Source organism: Telmatherina bonti, assembly GCF_933228915.1.
Source record: "Telmatherina bonti genome assembly, chromosome: 17".
Classification (NCBI taxonomy): Eukaryota; Metazoa; Chordata; class Actinopteri; order Atheriniformes; family Telmatherinidae; genus Telmatherina; species Telmatherina bonti.
This window is the reverse complement of record NC_136615.1, coordinates 35,259,040-35,278,166: the sequence shown is the minus strand read 5'-3', so window position 1 is coordinate 35,278,166 and position 19,127 is coordinate 35,259,040. Positions and strand designations below refer to the sequence as shown.

Genomic DNA, 19,127 nt, shown 5'->3' with positions numbered 1-19,127 from the left:
GAGGAAGAGCCTGATGGGAGGAAGAGTACGATGGAGGAAGAGTACGATGGGAGGAAGAGTACGATGGGTTAGGAAGAGTGCGATGGGAGGAAGAGCCTGATGGGAGGAAGAGCCTGATGGGAGGAAGAGTACGATGGGTTAGGAAGAGTGCGATGGGAGGTAGAGCCTGATGGGAGGAAGAGTGCGATGGGAGGAAGAGTGCGATGGGAGGAAGAGTGCGATGGGAGGAAGAGCCTGATGGGAGGAAGAGTACGATGGGAGGAAGAGCCTGATGGGAGGAAGAGTACGGTGGGAGGAAGAGTGCGATGGGAGGAAGAGTACAATGGGAGGAAGAGTACAATGGGAGGAAGAGTACAATGGGAGGAAGAGTACGATGGGAGGAAGAGCCTGATGGGAGGAAGAGTGCGATGGGAGGAAGAGTACGATGGGAGGAAGAGCCTGATGGGAGGAAGAGTACAATGGGAGGAAGAGTACGATGGGAGGAAGAGTACGATGGGAGGAAGAGCCTGATGGGAGGAAGAGTACGATGGGAGGAAGAGTACGATGGGAGGAAGATTACGATGGGAGGAAGAGCCTGATGGGAGGAAGAGTACGATGGAGGAAGAGTACGATGGGAGGAAGAGTACGATGGGAGGAAGAGTGCGATGGGAGGAAGAGCCTGATGGGAGGAAGAGTGCGATGGAGGAAGAGTACGATCGGAGGAAGAGTACGATGGGAGGAAGAGTGCGATGGGAGGAAGAGCCTGATGGGAGGAAGAGTGCGATGTGAGGAAGAGCCTGATGGGAGGAAGAGTACGATGGGAGGAAGAGTACGATGGGAGGAAGATTACGATGGGAGGAAGAGCCTGATGTGAGGAAGAGTACGATGGGAGGAAGAGTACGATGGGAGGAAGAGTGCGATGGGAGGAAGAGCCTGATGGGAGGAAGAGTGCGATGGGAGGAAGAGCCTGATGGGAGGAAGAGTGCGATGGGAGGAAGAGTGCGATGGGAGGAAGAGTGCGATGGGAGGAAGAGCCTGATGGGAGGAAGAGTACGATGGGAGGAAGAGCCTGATGGGAGGAAGAGTACGATGGGAGGAAGAGCCTGATGGGAGGAAGAGTACGATGGGAGGAAGAGTACAATGGGAGGAAGAGTACGATGGGAGGAAGAGCCTGATGGGAGGAAGAGCCTGATGGGAGGAAGAGTACGATGGGAGGAAGAGCCTGATGGGAGGAAGAGTACAATGGGAGGAAGAGTACGATGGGAGGAAGAGTGCGATGGGAGGAAGAGCCTGATGGGAGGAAGAGTGCGATGGGAGGAAGAGCCTGATGGGAGGAAGAGTACGATGGGAGGAAGAGCCTGATGGGAGGAAGAGTACGATGGGAGGAAAAGCCTGATGGGAGGAAGAGTACGATGGGAGGAAGAGCCTGATGGGAGGAAGATTACGATGGGAGGAAGAGCCTGATGGGAGGAAGAGTGCGATGGGAGGAAAAGCCTGATGGGAGGAAGAGTGCGATGGGAGGAAGAGTGCGATGGGAGGAAGAGTGCGATGGGAGGAAGAGTACGATGGGAGGAAGAGTGCGATGGGAGGAAGAGTACGATGGGAGGAAGAGTCTGATGGGAGGAAGATTACGATGGGAGGAAGAGTACGATGGGAGGAAGAGTCTGATGGGAGGAAGATTACGATGGGAGGAAGAGCCTGATGGGAGGAAGAGTGCGATGGGAGGAAGAGCCTGATGGGAGGAAGAGTGCGATGGGAGGAAGAGTACGATGGGAGGAAGAGTGCGATGGGAGGAATAGCCTGATGGGAGGAAGAGTACGATGGGAGGAAGAGCCTGATGGGAGGAAGATTACGATGGAGGTAGAGTAGGATGGGAGGAAGAGTACGATGGGAGGAAGAGTGCGATGGGAGGAAGAGCCTGATGGGAGGAAGAGTACGATGGAGGAAGAGCCTGATGGGAGGAAGATTACGATGGAGGAAGAGTACGATGGGAGGAAGAGTACGATGGGAGGAAGAGTGCGATGGGAGGAAGAGCCTGATGGGAGGAAGAGTACGATGGAGGAAGAGTACGATGGGAGGAAGAGTGCGATGGGAGGAAGAGCCTGATGGGAGGAAGAGTGCGATGGGAGGAAGAGCCTGATGGGAGGAAGAGTGCGATGGGAGGAAGAGTGCGATGGGAGGAAGAGCCTGATGGGAGGAAGAGTGCGATGGGAGGAAGAGCCTGATGGGAGGAAGAGTGCGATGGGAGGAAGAGCCTGATGGGAGGAAGAGTACGATGGGAGGAAGAGTACGATGGGAGGAAGATTACGATGGGAGGAAGAGCCTGATGGGAGGAAGAGTACGATGGGAGGAAGAGTACGATGGGAGGAAGAGTGCGATGGGAGGAAGAGCCTGATGGGAGGAAGAGTGCGATGGGAGGAAGAGCCTGATGGGAGGAAGAGTGCGATGGGAGGAAGAGCCTGATGGGAGGAAGAGTACGATGGGAGGAAGAGCCTGATGGGAGGAAGAGTACGGTGGGAGGAAGAGTGCGATGGGAGGAAGAGTACAATGGGAGGAAGAGTACGATGGGAGGAAGAGTACAATGGGAGGAAGAGTACGATGGGAGGAAGAGCCTGATGGGAGGAAGAGCCTGATGGGAGGAAGAGTGCGATGGGAGGAAGAGTACGATGGGAGGAAGAGCCTGATGGGAGGAAGAGTACAATGGGAGGAAGAGTACGATGGGAGGAAGAGTGCGATGGGAGGAAGAGCCTGATGGGAGGAAGAGTGCGATGGGAGGAAGAGTACGATGGGAGGAAGAGTACGATGGGAGGAAGAGCCTGATGGGAGGAAGAGTACGGTGGGAGGAAGAGTGCGATGGGAGGAAGAGTACAATGGGAGGAAGAGTACAATGGGAGGAAGAGTACGATGGGAGGAAGAGCCTGATGGGAGGAAGAGTGCGATGGGAGGAAGAGTACGATGGGAGGAAGAGCCTGATGGGAGGAAGAGTACAATGGGAGGAAGAGTACGATGGGAGGAAGAGCCTGATGGGAGGAAGAGTGCGATGGGAGGAAGAGCCTGATGGGAGGAAGAGTACGATGGGAGGAAGAGCCTGATGGGAGGAAGAGTGCGATGGGAGGAAGAGCCTGATGGGAGGAAGAGTGCGATGGGAGGAAGAGCCTGATGGGAGGAAGAGTACGATGGGAGGAAGAGCCTGATGGGAGGAAGAGTACGATGGGAGGAAGAGCCTGATGGGAGGAAGAGTGCGATGGGAGGAAGAGCCTGATGGGAGGAAGAGTACGATGGGAGGAAGAGCCTGATGGGAGGAAGAGTACAATGGGAGGAAGAGCCTGATGGGAGGAAGAGTGCGATGGGAGGAAGAGCCTGATGGGAGGAAGAGCCTGATGGGAGGAAGAGCGCGATGGGAGGAAGAGCCTGATGGGAGGAAGAGTACGATGGGAGGAAGAGTACGATGGGAGGAAGAGTACGATGGGAGGAAGAGTACAATGGGAGGAAGAGCCTGATGGGAGGAAGAGTACGGTGGGAGGAAGAGTACGATGGGAGGAAGAGTACGGTGGGAGGAAGAGTACGGTGGGAGGAAGAGTACGATGGGAGGAAGAGTACGATGGGAGGAAGAGTACGGTGGGAGGAAGAGTACGATGGGAGGAAGAGTACGATGGGAGGAAGAGCCTGATGGGAGGAAGAGTACGATGGGAGGAAGAGTACGATGGGAGGAAGAGTACGATGGGAGGAAGAGTACGATGGGAGGAAGAGTACAATGGGAGGAAGAGCCTGATGGGAGGAAGAGTACGGTGGGAGGAAGAGTACGATGGGAGGAAGAGTACGGTGGGAGGAAGAGTACGGTGGGAGGAAGAGTACGATGGGAGGAAGAATACGATGGGAGGAAGAGTACGGTGGGAGGAAGAGTACAATGGGAGGAAGAGCCTGATGGGAGGAAGAGTACGGTGGGAGGAAGAGTACGATGGGAGGAAGAGTACGATGGGAGGAAGAGTACGGTGGGAGGAAGAGTACGATGGGAGGAAGAGTACGATGGGAGGAAGAGTGCGATGGGAGGAAGAGCCTGATGGGAGGAAGAGTGCGATGGGAGGAAGAGTGCGATGGGAGGAAGAGCCTGATGGGAGGAAGAGTACGATGGGAGGAAGAGTACGATGGGAGGAAGAGTGCGATGGGAGGAATAGCCTGATGGGAGGAAGAGTACGATGGGAGGAAGAGCCTGATGGGAGGAAGATTACGATGGAGGAAGAGTACGATGGGAGGAAGAGTACGATGGGAGGAAGAGTGCGATGGGAGGAAGAGCCTGATGGGAGGAAGAGTACGATGGAGGAAGAGTACGATGGGAGGAAGAGTACGATGGGAGGAAGAGTGCGATGGGAGGAAGAGCCTGATGGGAGGAAGAGTGCGATGGGAGGAAGAGCCTGATGGGAGGAAGAGTACGATGGGAGGAAGAGTACGATGGGAGGAAGATTACGATGGGAGGAAGAGTACGATGGGTTAGGAAGAGTGCGATGGGAGGAAGAGCCTGATGGGAGGAAGAGCCTGATGGGAGGAAGAGTACGATGGAGGAAGAGTACGATGGGAGGAAGAGTACGATGGGTTAGGAAGAGTGCGATGGGAGGAAGAGCCTGATGGGAGGAAGAGCCTGATGGGAGGAAGAGTACGATGGGTTAGGAAGAGTGCGATGGGAGGTAGAGCCTGATGGGAGGAAGAGTGCGATGGGAGGAAGAGTGCGATGGGAGGAAGAGTGCGATGGGAGGAAGAGCCTGATGGGAGGAAGAGTACGATGGGAGGAAGAGCCTGATGGGAGGAAGAGTACGGTGGGAGGAAGAGTGCGATGGGAGGAAGAGTACAATGGGAGGAAGAGTACAATGGGAGGAAGAGTACAATGGGAGGAAGAGTACGATGGGAGGAAGAGCCTGATGGGAGGAAGAGTGCGATGGGAGGAAGAGTACGATGGGAGGAAGAGCCTGATGGGAGGAAGAGTACAATGGGAGGAAGAGTACGATGGGAGGAAGAGTACGATGGGAGGAAGAGCCTGATGGGAGGAAGAGTACGATGGGAGGAAGAGTACGATGGGAGGAAGATTACGATGGGAGGAAGAGCCTGATGGGAGGAAGAGTACGATGGAGGAAGAGTACGATGGGAGGAAGAGTACGATGGGTTAGGAAGAGTGCGATGGGAGGAAGAGCCTGATGGGAGGAAGAGTGCGATGGGAGGAAGAGCCTGATGGGAGGAAGAGTGCGATGGGAGGAAGAGCCTGATGGGAGGAAGAGTGCGATGGGAGGAAGAGCCTGATGGGAGGAAGAGTACGATGGGAGGAAGAGCCTGATGGGAGGAAGAGTACGGTGGGAGGAAGAGTGCGATGGGAGGAAGAGTACAATGGGAGGAAGAGTACGATGGGAGGAAGAGTACAATGGGAGGAAGAGTACGATGGGAGGAAGAGCCTGATGGGAGGAAGAGCCTGATGGGAGGAAGAGTGCGATGGGAGGAAGAGTACGATGGGAGGAAGAGCCTGATGGGAGGAAGAGTACAATGGGAGGAAGAGTACGATGGGAGGAAGAGTGCGATGGGAGGAAGAGCCTGATGGGAGGAAGAGTGCGATGGGAGGAAGAGTACGATGGGAGGAAGAGTACGATGGGAGGAAGAGCCTGATGGGAGGAAGAGTACGGTGGGAGGAAGAGTGCGATGGGAGGAAGAGTACAATGGGAGGAAGAGTACAATGGGAGGAAGAGTACGATGGGAGGAAGAGCCTGATGGGAGGAAGAGTGCGATGGGAGGAAGAGTACGATGGGAGGAAGAGCCTGATGGGAGGAAGAGTACAATGGGAGGAAGAGTACGATGGGAGGAAGAGCCTGATGGGAGGAAGAGTGCGATGGGAGGAAGAGCCTGATGGGAGGAAGAGTACGATGGGAGGAAGAGCCTGATGGGAGGAAGAGTGCGATGGGAGGAAGAGCCTGATGGGAGGAAGAGTGCGATGGGAGGAAGAGCCTGATGGGAGGAAGAGTACGATGGGAGGAAGAGCCTGATGGGAGGAAGAGTACGATGGGAGGAAGAGCCTGATGGGAGGAAGAGTGCGATGGGAGGAAGAGCCTGATGGGAGGAAGAGTACGACGGGAGGAAGAGCCTGATGGGAGGAAGAGTACAATGGGAGGAAGAGCCTGATGGGAGGAAGAGTGCGATGGGAGGAAGAGCCTGATGGGAGGAAGAGCCTGATGGGAGGAAGAGCGCGATGGGAGGAAGAGCCTGATGGGAGGAAGAGTACGATGGGAGGAAGAGTACGATGGGAGGAAGAGTACGATGGGAGGAAGAGTACAATGGGAGGAAGAGCCTGATGGGAGGAAGAGTACGGTGGGAGGAAGAGTACGATGGGAGGAAGAGTACGGTGGGAGGAAGAGTACGGTGGGAGGAAGAGTACGATGGGAGGAAGAGTACGATGGGAGGAAGAGTACGGTGGGAGGAAGAGTACGATGGGAGGAAGAGTACGATGGGAGGAAGAGCCTGATGGGAGGAAGAGTACGATGGGAGGAAGAGTACGATGGGAGGAAGAGTACGATGGGAGGAAGAGTACGATGGGAGGAAGAGTACAATGGGAGGAAGAGCCTGATGGGAGGAAGAGTACGGTGGGAGGAAGAGTACGATGGGAGGAAGAGTACGGTGGGAGGAAGAGTACGGTGGGAGGAAGAGTACGATGGGAGGAAGAATACGATGGGAGGAAGAGTACGGTGGGAGGAAGAGTACAATGGGAGGAAGAGCCTGATGGGAGGAAGAGTACGGTGGGAGGAAGAGTACGATGGGAGGAAGAGTACGATGGGAGGAAGAGTACGGTGGGAGGAAGAGTACGATGGGAGGAAGAGTACGATGGGAGGAAGAGTGCGATGGGAGGAAGAGCCTGATGGGAGGAAGAGTGCGATGGGAGGAAGAGTGCGATGGGAGGAAGAGCCTGATGGGAGGAAGAGTACGATGGGAGGAAGAGTACGATGGGAGGAAGAGTGCGATGGGAGGAATAGCCTGATGGGAGGAAGAGTACGATGGGAGGAAGAGCCTGATGGGAGGAAGATTACGATGGAGGAAGAGTACGATGGGAGGAAGAGTACGATGGGAGGAAGAGTGCGATGGGAGGAAGAGCCTGATGGGAGGAAGAGTACGATGGAGGAAGAGTACGATGGGAGGAAGAGTACGATGGGAGGAAGAGTGCGATGGGAGGAAGAGCCTGATGGGAGGAAGAGTGCGATGGGAGGAAGAGCCTGATGGGAGGAAGAGTACGATGGGAGGAAGAGTACGATGGGAGGAAGATTACGATGGGAGGAAGAGTACGATGGGTTAGGAAGAGTGCGATGGGAGGAAGAGCCTGATGGGAGGAAGAGCCTGATGGGAGGAAGAGTACGATGGAGGAAGAGTACGATGGGAGGAAGAGTACGATGGGTTAGGAAGAGTGCGATGGGAGGAAGAGCCTGATGGGAGGAAGAGCCTGATGGGAGGAAGAGTACGATGGGTTAGGAAGAGTGCGATGGGAGGTAGAGCCTGATGGGAGGAAGAGTGCGATGGGAGGAAGAGTGCGATGGGAGGAAGAGTGCGATGGGAGGAAGAGCCTGATGGGAGGAAGAGTACGATGGGAGGAAGAGCCTGATGGGAGGAAGAGTACGGTGGGAGGAAGAGTGCGATGGGAGGAAGAGTACAATGGGAGGAAGAGTACAATGGGAGGAAGAGTACAATGGGAGGAAGAGTACGATGGGAGGAAGAGCCTGATGGGAGGAAGAGTGCGATGGGAGGAAGAGTACGATGGGAGGAAGAGCCTGATGGGAGGAAGAGTACAATGGGAGGAAGAGTACGATGGGAGGAAGAGTACGATGGGAGGAAGAGCCTGATGGGAGGAAGAGTACGATGGGAGGAAGAGTACGATGGGAGGAAGATTACGATGGGAGGAAGAGCCTGATGGGAGGAAGAGTACGATGGAGGAAGAGTACGATGGGAGGAAGAGTACGATGGGTTAGGAAGAGTGCGATGGGAGGAAGAGCCTGATGGGAGGAAGAGTGCGATGGGAGGAAGAGCCTGATGGGAGGAAGAGTGCGATGGGAGGAAGAGCCTGATGGGAGGAAGAGTGCGATGGGAGGAAGAGCCTGATGGGAGGAAGAGTGCGATGGGAGGAAGAGTGCGATGGGAGGAAGAGCCTGATGGGAGGAAGAGTACGATGGGAGGAAGAGTACAATGGGAGGAAGAGTACGATGGGAGGAAGAGCCTGATGGGAGGAAGAGCCTGATGGGAGGAAGAGTACGATGGGAGGAAGAGCCTGATGGGAGGAAGATTACGATGGGAGGAAGAGTACAATGGGAGGAAGAGTACGATGGGAGGAAGAGTGCGATGGGAGGAAGAGCCTGATGGGAGGAAGAGTGCGATGGGAGGAAGAGTGCGATGGGAGGAAGAGCCTGATGGGAGGAAGAGCCTGATGGGAGGAAGAGTACGATGGGAGGAAAAGCCTGATGGGAGGAAGAGTACGATGGGAGGAAGAGCCTGATGGGAGGAAGAGTGCGATGGGAGGAAGAGTGCGATGGGAGGAAGAGTGCGATGGGAGGAAGAGTACGATGGGAGGAAGAGTCTGATGGGAGGAAGATTACGATGGGAGGAAGAGCCTGATGGGAGGAAGAGTGCGATGGGAGGAAGAGCCTGATGGGAGGAAGAGTGCGATGGGAGGAAGAGTACGATGGGAGGAAGAGTACGATGGGAGGAAGAGTGCGATGGGAGGAATAGCCTGATGGGAGGAAGAGTACGATGGGAGGAAGAGCCTGATGGGAGGAAGATTACGATGGAGGAAGAGTACGATGGGAGGAAGAGTACGATGGGAGGAAGAGTGCGATGGGAGGAAGAGCCTGATGGGAGGAAGAGTACGATGGAGGAAGAGCCTGATGGGAGGAAGATTACGATGGAGGAAGAGTACGATGGGAGGAAGAGTACGATGGGAGGAAGAGTGCGATGGGAGGAAGAGCCTGATGGGAGGAAGAGTACGATGGAGGAAGAGTACGATGGGAGGAAGAGTACGATGGGAGGAAGAGTGCGATGGGAGGAAGAGCCTGATGGGAGGAAGAGTGCGATGTGAGGAAGAGCCTGATGGGAGGAAGAGTACGATGGGAGGAAGAGTACGATGGGAGGAAGATTACGATGGGAGGAAGAGCCTGATGGGAGGAAGAGTACGATGGGAGGAAGAGTACGATGGGAGGAAGAGTGCGATGGGAGGAAGAGCCTGATGGGAGGAAGAGCACGATGGGAGGAAGAGTACGATGGGAGGAAGAGTGCGATGGGAGGAAGAGTGCGATGGGAGGAAGAGCCTGATGGGAGGAAGAGTACGATGGGAGGAAGAGTCTGATGGGAGGAAGAGTTTGATGGGAGGAAGAGTACGATGGGAGGAAGAGTACGATGGGAGGAAGAGTTTGATGGGAGGAAGAGTACGATGGGAGGAAGAGCACGATGGGAGGAAGAGTTTGATGGGAGGAAGAGTACGATGGGAGGAAGAGTACGATGGGAGGAAGAGTTTGATGGGAGGAAGAGTACGATGGGAGGAAGAGCACGATGGGAGGAAGAGTTTGATGGGAGGAAGAGTACGATGGGAGGAAGAGCACGATGGGAGGAAGAGTTTGATGGGAGGAAGAGTACGATGGGAGGAAGAGTACGATGGGAGGAAGAGTTTGATGGGAGGAAGAGTACGATGGGAGGAAGAGCACGATGGGAGGAAGAGTCTGATGGGAGGAAGAACCTCTTATGGAACCAGATCTCCCAGTCTGACCTTTAAGATCAGGGTAGTGGTAAATCCTGTAGTTAGGGGGTGTGGCCATCCCTGATATGCTGCTGTAGGCTCAGACTGCTGAGGGACGTCCCACGATGCACGGAGCTCTTCCTCTTCATCTCTCTGCTGCTCATCTTCCACGTAGAAACATGGGACAGTATCGGCATTGTTAACGTGTTTCTCCTCTTTCTTCCTGGATAAAAGCTGTAGTGCATGCTGGTCTGTCAGTCCTCTCCACCCCGACTGGGAGAAGCAGACCTGTCCTCCCAGAGCTGGGTTCTACTGGAGGTTCTTCCTTTCCTCTGTCGCCTCATGCAGCTCAGGATGGTGGACTGTATCCAAGTTTAGATTTAATCTAAACAAGGTTGTTTACTATGAACTTGCTGGAACTGGGCTGGACAGCGGTGTACTGGTCAGCATCGTGGCCTCACAGCAAGAAGGTCACTGGTCACTCCCCCCTCAGCTGGGAGGTTTAAACGGTGGTCTTTCCGTGTAGAGTTTGCAGGTTCTCTCCGGGTTCTCCAGCTTCCTCCCACCGTCCGAAGACATGCATATTAGGTTAACTAGTTACTTTTAACTGTCCCTAGAAGTGAGTGTGTGTGTGTGTGTGTGTGAATGGTTGTCTCTCTGTGTGGCCCAGTGATGGACTGGTGACAAGGTGTACCTGCCTCTCTCCCAGTGATTGCTGGGATAGACTCCAGTCTTTGTGACCTTGCATTGAACTGAGAGGTTATGAAAATGGAAGGACGGCTGGAACGGAGGTGTCTGTAAAGTGTCCCGACGTGAAATGGCGATATATGAATAAAGTTTGTACAAATGACTTCTCCAGCCTGTCGTTTAGATTAGCTGCCATCAGATTCTAAATGAGGTTCGATTAACATCTGACAAGTTGTTTATCGTTGACTGGGCATGAAACATGGCTTGATAGGATTTTTATATACATTATATGCAGTGTCACAACAGGGACCGCCAACATGGACTCCCAACAGGGACTACCAACAGGGACCGCCAACATGGACTCCCAACATGGACTCCCAACGTGGACTACCAACAGGAACCCCCAACAGGGACCCCCAACAGGAACCCCCAACAGGGTCTACCAACAGGTACCCCCAACAGGAACCCCCAACAGGGTCTACCAACAGGAACCCCCAACAGGGTCTACCAACAGGTACCCCCAACAGGGACCCCAACAGGGACTACCAAAGGTACCCCCAACAGGAATCCCCAACAGGAACTCCCAACAGGGACCACCAACAGGGACTCCCAACAGGGACCCCCAACAGGGACTCCCAACAGGGACCTCAACAGGGACTACCAACAGGGACCCTCAACAGGGACTCCCAACAGGGACCCTCAACAGGGACTCCCAACAGGGACCTCAACAGGGACTACCAACAGGTACCCCCAACAGGAACCCCCAACAGGGACTACCAACAGGTACCCCCAACAGGAACCCCCAACAGGGACTCCCAACAGGGACCTCAACAGGGACTACCAACAGGTACCCCCAACAGGAACCCCCAACAGGGTCTACCAACAGGTACCCCCAACAGGTACCCCAACAGGGACTACCAACAGGTACCCCCCAACAGGTACCCCCAACAGGAATCCCCAACAGGAACTCCCAACAGGGACTAACAACAGGGACCCCCAACAGGTACCCCCAATAGGGACTCCCAACAGGGACCTCAACAGGGACTACCAACAGGTACCCCCAACAGGGACTACCAACAGGAACCCCCAACAGGGACTCCCAACAGGGACCTCAACAGGGACTACCAACAGGTACCCCCAACAGGAACCCCCAACAGGGTCTACCAATAGGTACCCCCAACAGGGACCCCAACAGGGACCACCAACAGGTACCCCCCAACAGGTACCCCCAACAGGAATCCCCAACAGGAACTCCCAACAGGGACCAACAACAGGGACCCCCAACAGGAACCCCCAACAGGGTCTACCAACAGGTACCCCCAACAGGGACCCCAACAGGGACTACCAAAGGTACCCCCAACAGGTACCCCCAACAGGAATCCCCAACAGGAACTCCCAACAGGGACCACCAACAGGGACCACCAACAGGAACCCCCAACAGGGTCTATCAACAGGTACCCCCAACAGGGACCCCAACAGGGACTACCATCAGGTACCCCCAACAGGGTCTACCAACAGGGTAAGTGTTTTAAACTGATGAGGTCTAATCTAACATCTTGTCTCTGCTAACTTTGGTAACGTAAGAGACGGCTGTGACCTTCAAATGGAGATCTGCCAGGGTCGTGCTGAGCTCTTTGTTGTGCCTCTCCTGGTTCTCCACCCTGTCCTGAGCCTCCTGCAGCTGGATCTGGGTGCAGCGTAATGCCTCTGGTATGGGCTCCAGTTCAGCCAGCCGGCCGAGAAGCTCCCTGCGCGCCTCTCCTATCTCCTGCTCCAGCTGTCCTCGAACCGACTGGGCTTCTTGTTCTGCACGAGCCAGACGAGCGCAGTATTCATCCGCCTCTGCCCGGGTTTTTCCAAGCTGGTTTAGGGGAAAAGGTCATGAGCAGCATTAGATTTAACGATGATACAACGTGATGCTGTATTTGTGTTGGAACTGAAGGAGAAAGTTGCTACCTGCATCTTATAGCCCTCCAGCAGGCTTTCATACTGCTTGATGGAAGCTTTGACCTGCCGAAGCTCAGACTGACACAAGGCCAGTTTCTCCTCCACTGCAGAGGCCGTAACCTGGAATCCATACAGCATCAGCTCATGTGTCACGTATGAAACTACCATAAAGGTCCAGACATTTAGTTCATTCTATGGCAGAAGATTAGAAGAAACCGGAAGCTGAAAGACGGCAGGTGTGTAAGGGTGTAAAAACTGATCAGAAGATGCACATTAATGACATCTGCTCCACCTTCAGGGACTGGTTCTCCAGCTTGGTGGCGGTGCTCTCTGAGGTCAGTCCATGCAGGTGGTCCAGCAGCGCTTCTCTCTCCGTCCTGCCTTTATCCTGCATGCTCTGCAGCTGCTCAGTCAGCTCAGTTATCCTGCTGCCGGAACAAAACACAAGCCATCAGGTCACCTAAACGTTCTGCATGTTCTGATCTGGTGTTGCTGGGGTCCCAGGCTTCACCTACCAGCTGAAGATAAAAAATAAAACAGTAATTTTCACTAAAATAATTAAACAGTCAGTGGAATGTGGAACCCTGAGCCATGAAAGCAGTTTCTCATATTTCCATCTCAGTGTTGAGCCAAGGAGGGAAGAGCTATGTCGTATCGTGAAGATCTGAATGCATCCTCAGTCCGAGGGGGTGCAAAGGAGAAATGACCAGCAGGGACCAGCGATCATCATTTAAAATGTTGATTGATCAGAAAAGATGCAGGGAAGAGTCACATAACAGGACTATCTGGAAACATGAAGTGATTCATCAAGTTCTCCTGGTTTTGTATGATACTGGATACTTTCCACATCGGCCATGCGTCCTCATGTGAACACAGAAATGTTCAGTTCTTTCCACTCAGATCTACTCCTCCATGACTCCTGGTGTAGCCAACCAGACTACAAAATGTCCTGGAGACACACAGATCTTGGCAACTGAAGTGTCTCCTTCTGAATCCGACTGAGCTTGTTGTCTTTGACTTGAAAACCTCAACAACACTCTGGAACTCGGTTTTTAGGTTAGGTTTTCAGGTTTTTAGGACCTCCTTTTTCTACCTACATAATGCTCCCAAACTGAGAAGAACCCTGCGTCAGACAGATGCAGAACAGCTGGTCCACAGATTTGTTATATCCAGATTACGCTGGGATTCCTGATTGTTGTTGTGTCCCTGAAGCAGGCCTGTCGCAATAAACAGTAAGTCAGTTAATCACAGGATAAGAAAAAATACTCGCAATAAGTTTGGCGGACTCAATAATCTTTTTATTTCTTGAGCCATGTTTGTTTTAAGACAATATTAACTGAACACGGCCAAACAACAAGTTTCCATCTGCATTAAAAACACAACCATCAACTGTAGTTTTCCCAGCTGGAAAACAAAAGACCTGAACAACCAGGTTAGCTTCCCGACAGTCCACCATCACTGCAGTGTTTAACCACCAGATAAACACCAACAGGACATGGTGTGGACTCAGACGGCCTGGTTGGTGAAGCCATGCTGTCCTTTAATGTTGTTAAAAAGACGACATTTTGAAAGATGTAGCAAACATTTCACAGCCAGTATGAATCACTGGGATGAACCTTCATGCTACAAACGGCATTTCCACAACTTTACAGTGAAAAATGAGATTTTACTTCTGGTCCAGTCCACACGTGTCCCCTTATATGAGCTGACCATAGACTATGTAACGGTGTTACATGGTGTTTAGAGACCAGATGTTCCAGATAACCACGTTGCCAAAACCCGCAGGAGAAACCCTGATCTGTTTCAGCAGACTGGATGAGTTTAGTCTACACATCCAGATAAATGTTCTGGAGAAAGTAAAGGATGATGATCTATCAAAGGTTATACTTGCTTTATTATGGATTTATTGTTATTTTAGTTGAAAATGGCTCAAAATAACAATAATCGCTCAGCGCGATATTATAGTTTATTGCGATAATTTCTGAGACAATTAATCGCATGGCTAAATATGTTACCGTGACAGGCCTGAAATGCTCTGAAAAGTCTCCATCTGACCTGAAACACTGCAGCGAGGGTTGTGAGGAGCATTATCAGCAGAGATCATATTTCTCCAGTGTTATCTTCATCGGCTCTTTGTTAAATCCAGAACAGTTAAATAAATAACCAGAAAAACACTTGGAGAGCACAAACCTCCGCCAAGGCCTTAAAAAAGTTCCTGGATCCAAACGGTTTTCCAGATCTCCACCAAAATTAAATCAGTTCTTCCTTTTCACATTTCCAACAAGTCCTGAAAATTTCATGGAAATCCATCCAGAACTTTTTAAGTCATCTTGAACACAAAAAGATAAACGGCGGTAAAAACAAAACCTCCATGGTGGAGGTCAATACATATTTATTTATTTATTTATCAAAAGAAAGTAAAGGGATGGAGGATGAGGAAGAGCTGATATCTATTTGCAGTTAGGTAACTTCTTTTTTTTTGGTAAACCCTTTCTCATGCAGGTGTTCCCACTGCAGCATACAGTGTTTTCCACTCTGCATGCTAACCTAACATGCAGCGTCTTCCATACCAGACATGCTAACCTAACACGGAGCGTCTTCCATACCAGACATGCTAACCTAACATGGAGCATTTTCCACACCAGACATGCTAACCTAACATGCAGCATCTTCCACACCAGACATGCAAACCTAACATGCAGCATCTTCCACACCAGACATGCTAACCTAACATACAGCGTCTTCCACACCAGAGACATGCTAACCTAACATACAGCGTCTTCCACACCAGAGCCATGCTAACCTAACATACAGCGTCTTCCACACCACAGCCATGCTAACCTAACATACAGCGTCTTCCACACCAGAGACATGCTAACCTAACATACAGCGTCTTCCACACCAGAGACATGCTAACCTAACATACAGCGTCTTCCACACCACAGACATGCTAACCTAACATACAGCGTCTTCCATACCAGACATGCTAAGCTAACATACAGCGTCTTCCACACCAGAGACCTGCTAACCTAACATACAGCGTCTTCCATACCAGACATGCTAACCTAACATACAGCGTCTTCCACACCAGAGACCTGCTAACCTAACATACAGCGTCTTCCACACCAGACATGCTAACCTAACATACAGCGTCTTCCATACCAGACATGCTAACCTAACATACAGCGTCTTCCACACCAGAGACCTGCTAACCTAACATGCAGCATCTTCCACACCAGACATGCTAACCTAACATACAGCGTCTTCCATACCAGACATGCTAACCTAACATACAGCGTCTTCCACACCAGAGACCTGCTAACCTAACATACAGCGTCTTCCATACCAGACATGCTGACCTAACATACAGCGTCTTCCACACCACAGACATGCTAACCTAACATACAGCGTCTTCCACACCAGAGACATGCTAACCTAACATACAGCGTCTTCCACACCAGAGACATGCTAACCTAACATACAGCGTCTTCCACACCAGAGACATGCTAACCTAACATACAGCGTCTTCCACACCACAGACATGCTAACCTAACATCCAGCGTCTTCCACACCAGAGACATGCTAACCTAACATACAGCGTCTTCCACACCAGAGACATGCTAACCTAACATACAGCGTCTTCCACACCAGAGACCTGCTAACCTAACATACAGCGTCTTCCATACCAGAGACCTGCTAACCTAACATACAGCGTCTTCCACACCAGAGACATGCTAACCTAACATACAGCGTCTTCCACACCAGAGACATGCTAACCTAACATACAGCGTCTTCCACACCAGAGACCTGCTAACCTAACATACAGCGTCTTCCACACCAGAGACATGCTAACCTAACATACAGCGTCTTCCACACCACAGACATGCTAACCTAACATACAGCGTCTTCCACACCAGAGACATGCTAACCTAACATACAGCGTCTTCCACACCAGAGACATGCTAACCTAACATACAGCGTCTTCCACACCAGAGACATGCTAACCTAACATACAGCGTCTTCCACACCAGAGACATGCTAACCTAACATACAGCGTCTTCCACACCAGAGCCATGCTAACCTAACATACAGCGTCTTCCACACCAGAGACATGCTAACCTAACATACAGCGTCTTCCACACCAGAGACATGCTAACCTAACATACAGCGTCTTCCACACCAGAGACATGCTAACCTAACATACAGCGTCTTCCACACCAGAGACATGCTAACCTAACATACAGCGTCTTCCACACCAGAGACATGCTAACCTAACATACAGCGTCTTCCACACCAGAGACCTGCTAACCTAACATACAGCGTCTTCCACACCAGAGCCATGCTAACCTAACATACAGCGTCTTCCACACCAGAGACATGCTAACCTAACATACAGCGTCTTCCACACCAGAGACATGCTAACCTAACATACAGCGTCTTCCACACCAGAGACCTGCTAACCTAACAAACAGCGTCTTCCACACCAGAGACCTGCTAAGCTAACATGGAGCGTCTTCCATACCAGACATGCTAAGCTAACATGCAGCGTCTTCCATACCAGACATGCTAAGCTAACATGCATTGTCTTCCACACCAGAGACATGCTAACCTAACATGCAGGTGTTTGGATCGCTGCCTGTTTGCACACATTTATAACAATGTAGCCATTTCTACTATTATTACTATCATTATTATTGACCATCCCAGCTGTTAGAAACAGCTAATAATAATGTCATTAGTATAGATATATATATTATAGCCATACGGATCTATAAAGTTTTATATTATTATAAACACTAATATATCACTTTGACTATTATTCATATTGCCATTATTTGCTTTTTCCATTGTTATTATTGAATTTTTTTTACTGATATGTATTCACTAGTATTATCAGTGTTACTGAGTCGGACACCTTTCCAACGTCACATTTCTGTTTTGTTCTTCTTCTCTTGTCTTTTTCTTCTTCTGCATCGATGCTGCAGAATAAACATAGAAAACCATCCAGAACAAAAAATGAAACTCTTCCCCTCACTGTGAAGCTTTAAGCTCCACTGGATGTTAGAGATGTCAGATCTGCAGACTGTTCCTCTCAGACTGCAGGGGATGCGGGGGTCCAGAAGCATGCGGTTCTTTTCTCTACATGCTCTAAAGGAAACATTAAAACTGGAAGTCGGCCTGGCGGCAGAGCACTGGTGTTAACAGTAACTGTGGAAAATGGCCAGACTGGATGTGATGCCTCCTCTGCTGTTGTTCTCATGAGGATGGAAAGTCTGATCAGACGTCAGCAGCTGGGTTTACCTGTTCAGCAGCGAGCGCTCAACCTCCAGCCTGCTCCTCTCCTTCTCTTCCTCTGCATGGCGACCTTGCCAGGCCTCGGCCGCCGACAGGGCATCTGCCAGCTGCTTCTCCTGGTGGAGAACATCTGAAGTTGAGTCTTTCTGCAGTGTGGATGTAAAGAGTGAGTGTGAAGAGGAGTTCCTGCTACCATGTCGAGCAGCTGGAGGCTCAGCTGACCAGCGGTGTCCTCGCTGCGCTCAGCTCGCTGCTTCTGGGCTCGCGTGGCTCGTTTTAGAGCCTCCTGGTTGGCACCGGCTTCCTGCTTCAGCCTCATCATCTGCTCCGTCAGGTGCTCCATTTCCACCTTCTGCTGACTGGCAGCTCGCTCCAGGTTCTGGTGGAAACCCAGGCTCCAGGTTAGAGACCAGAGCCATCAGGAGGACCTGGGACCATCAGATGCAGGAATAAAACCAGAACCAACCTTGATCTGCACGGAGAGTCGGTTGTTCTCTGCTTCTTTCCGCCGTAACTGTCCTTGTAAATGAGCTCTGGTTGATTCCAGACTCTTGGACAGATCAGCTGAGCTCTTGGCATCTTCCTGTTTCGTTGATCAAACAGTCATTATTGTGTAAATGTTATGTGTGTGTAAGAGATGTAAAAGTTCCTTCAGAGAGGAGCTGCTAAGAGAGAAGAGCTTCATTTGGACCGATCCAAACCTGGAAAGGAGCTTCTCGTACCTTCTCAGAGTCCAGAAGTCTGCAGAGCTGATCGACTTCTTTGTCTTTCTCCTCAAGTTTCAACACGAGACGCTGTCAAAGAAAACAAGAATAAATAAGACACCAGAGAAATGATGTCAGAGAATCAGAGGAATCACGTCGACATGGAGCAACACCTCCACCATCTGTCAGAAAACCTTTAAAAGGGGTCGGACCCAGTGTCAGAGGGTGGTCCCGAACAGCTGGATGTCACATTTCCACCCTACCCAGTCTTTTAACCCTTTCATGCATGAATGAATATAAACCAATGCAGAATTTTTAAACAGAGTGTTTTACGTCTACAGATGTATGAAACGTGTCAGGATGTGATGTTTCCTGTTCTCTTTACTTCCTGGTTTCCTGTTTTAGTTTGTAGTTTTCCTGGTTTACTTCCCTGACGTTTAGTTTCCTGTCTGGTTTCCCGTTCATCAGCTCACCTGGTCTCATTAGTTAGGTGTCTCGTTCTGTGTGTGTGTATTTCCACACGGCTGGGTTTCTGCTGCTGGATCGTTGTGTGTGTTAGACCACGTTTCCCTTGTTAGTTCTGCCTTCAGGTTATTCTGTGATTAGAACCTCTAAGTTCTGCATCTCTGACTCCCTTCTCCTGCATTTGGGTCCAACCTCCACAGCCACTCCTGACACAATCATACCTTTTTGTTTATTTGTGATATTTAGAATTTATCATGATTTATGATTTATTTTAATGTATTCTATAAAATATTTATAAAATAATACATAAT

The 19,127-nt window shown here is 51.3% G+C and overlaps 1 protein-coding gene across 1 annotated transcript in view; it reads right to left on the bottom strand.

Moving 5' to 3' along the window:
* The window catches only part of odf2a (outer dense fiber of sperm tails 2a), a gene marked incomplete at both ends in the record, with an annotated part of 103,546 nt that overhangs the window by 77,154 nt on the left and 7,265 nt on the right, over positions 1 to 19,127 (bottom strand). The window contains 7 exons of the mRNA XM_079256408.1: positions 12,003 to 12,266; positions 12,362 to 12,472; positions 12,645 to 12,780; positions 17,654 to 17,763; positions 17,841 to 18,026; positions 18,114 to 18,230; positions 18,370 to 18,441. Coding sequence (XP_079112534.1) covers positions 12,003 to 12,266; positions 12,362 to 12,472; positions 12,645 to 12,780; positions 17,654 to 17,763; positions 17,841 to 18,026; positions 18,114 to 18,230; positions 18,370 to 18,441 — 996 coding nt within the window. The remainder of the gene's footprint in view (positions 1 to 12,002; positions 12,267 to 12,361; positions 12,473 to 12,644; positions 12,781 to 17,653; positions 17,764 to 17,840; positions 18,027 to 18,113; positions 18,231 to 18,369; positions 18,442 to 19,127) is intronic.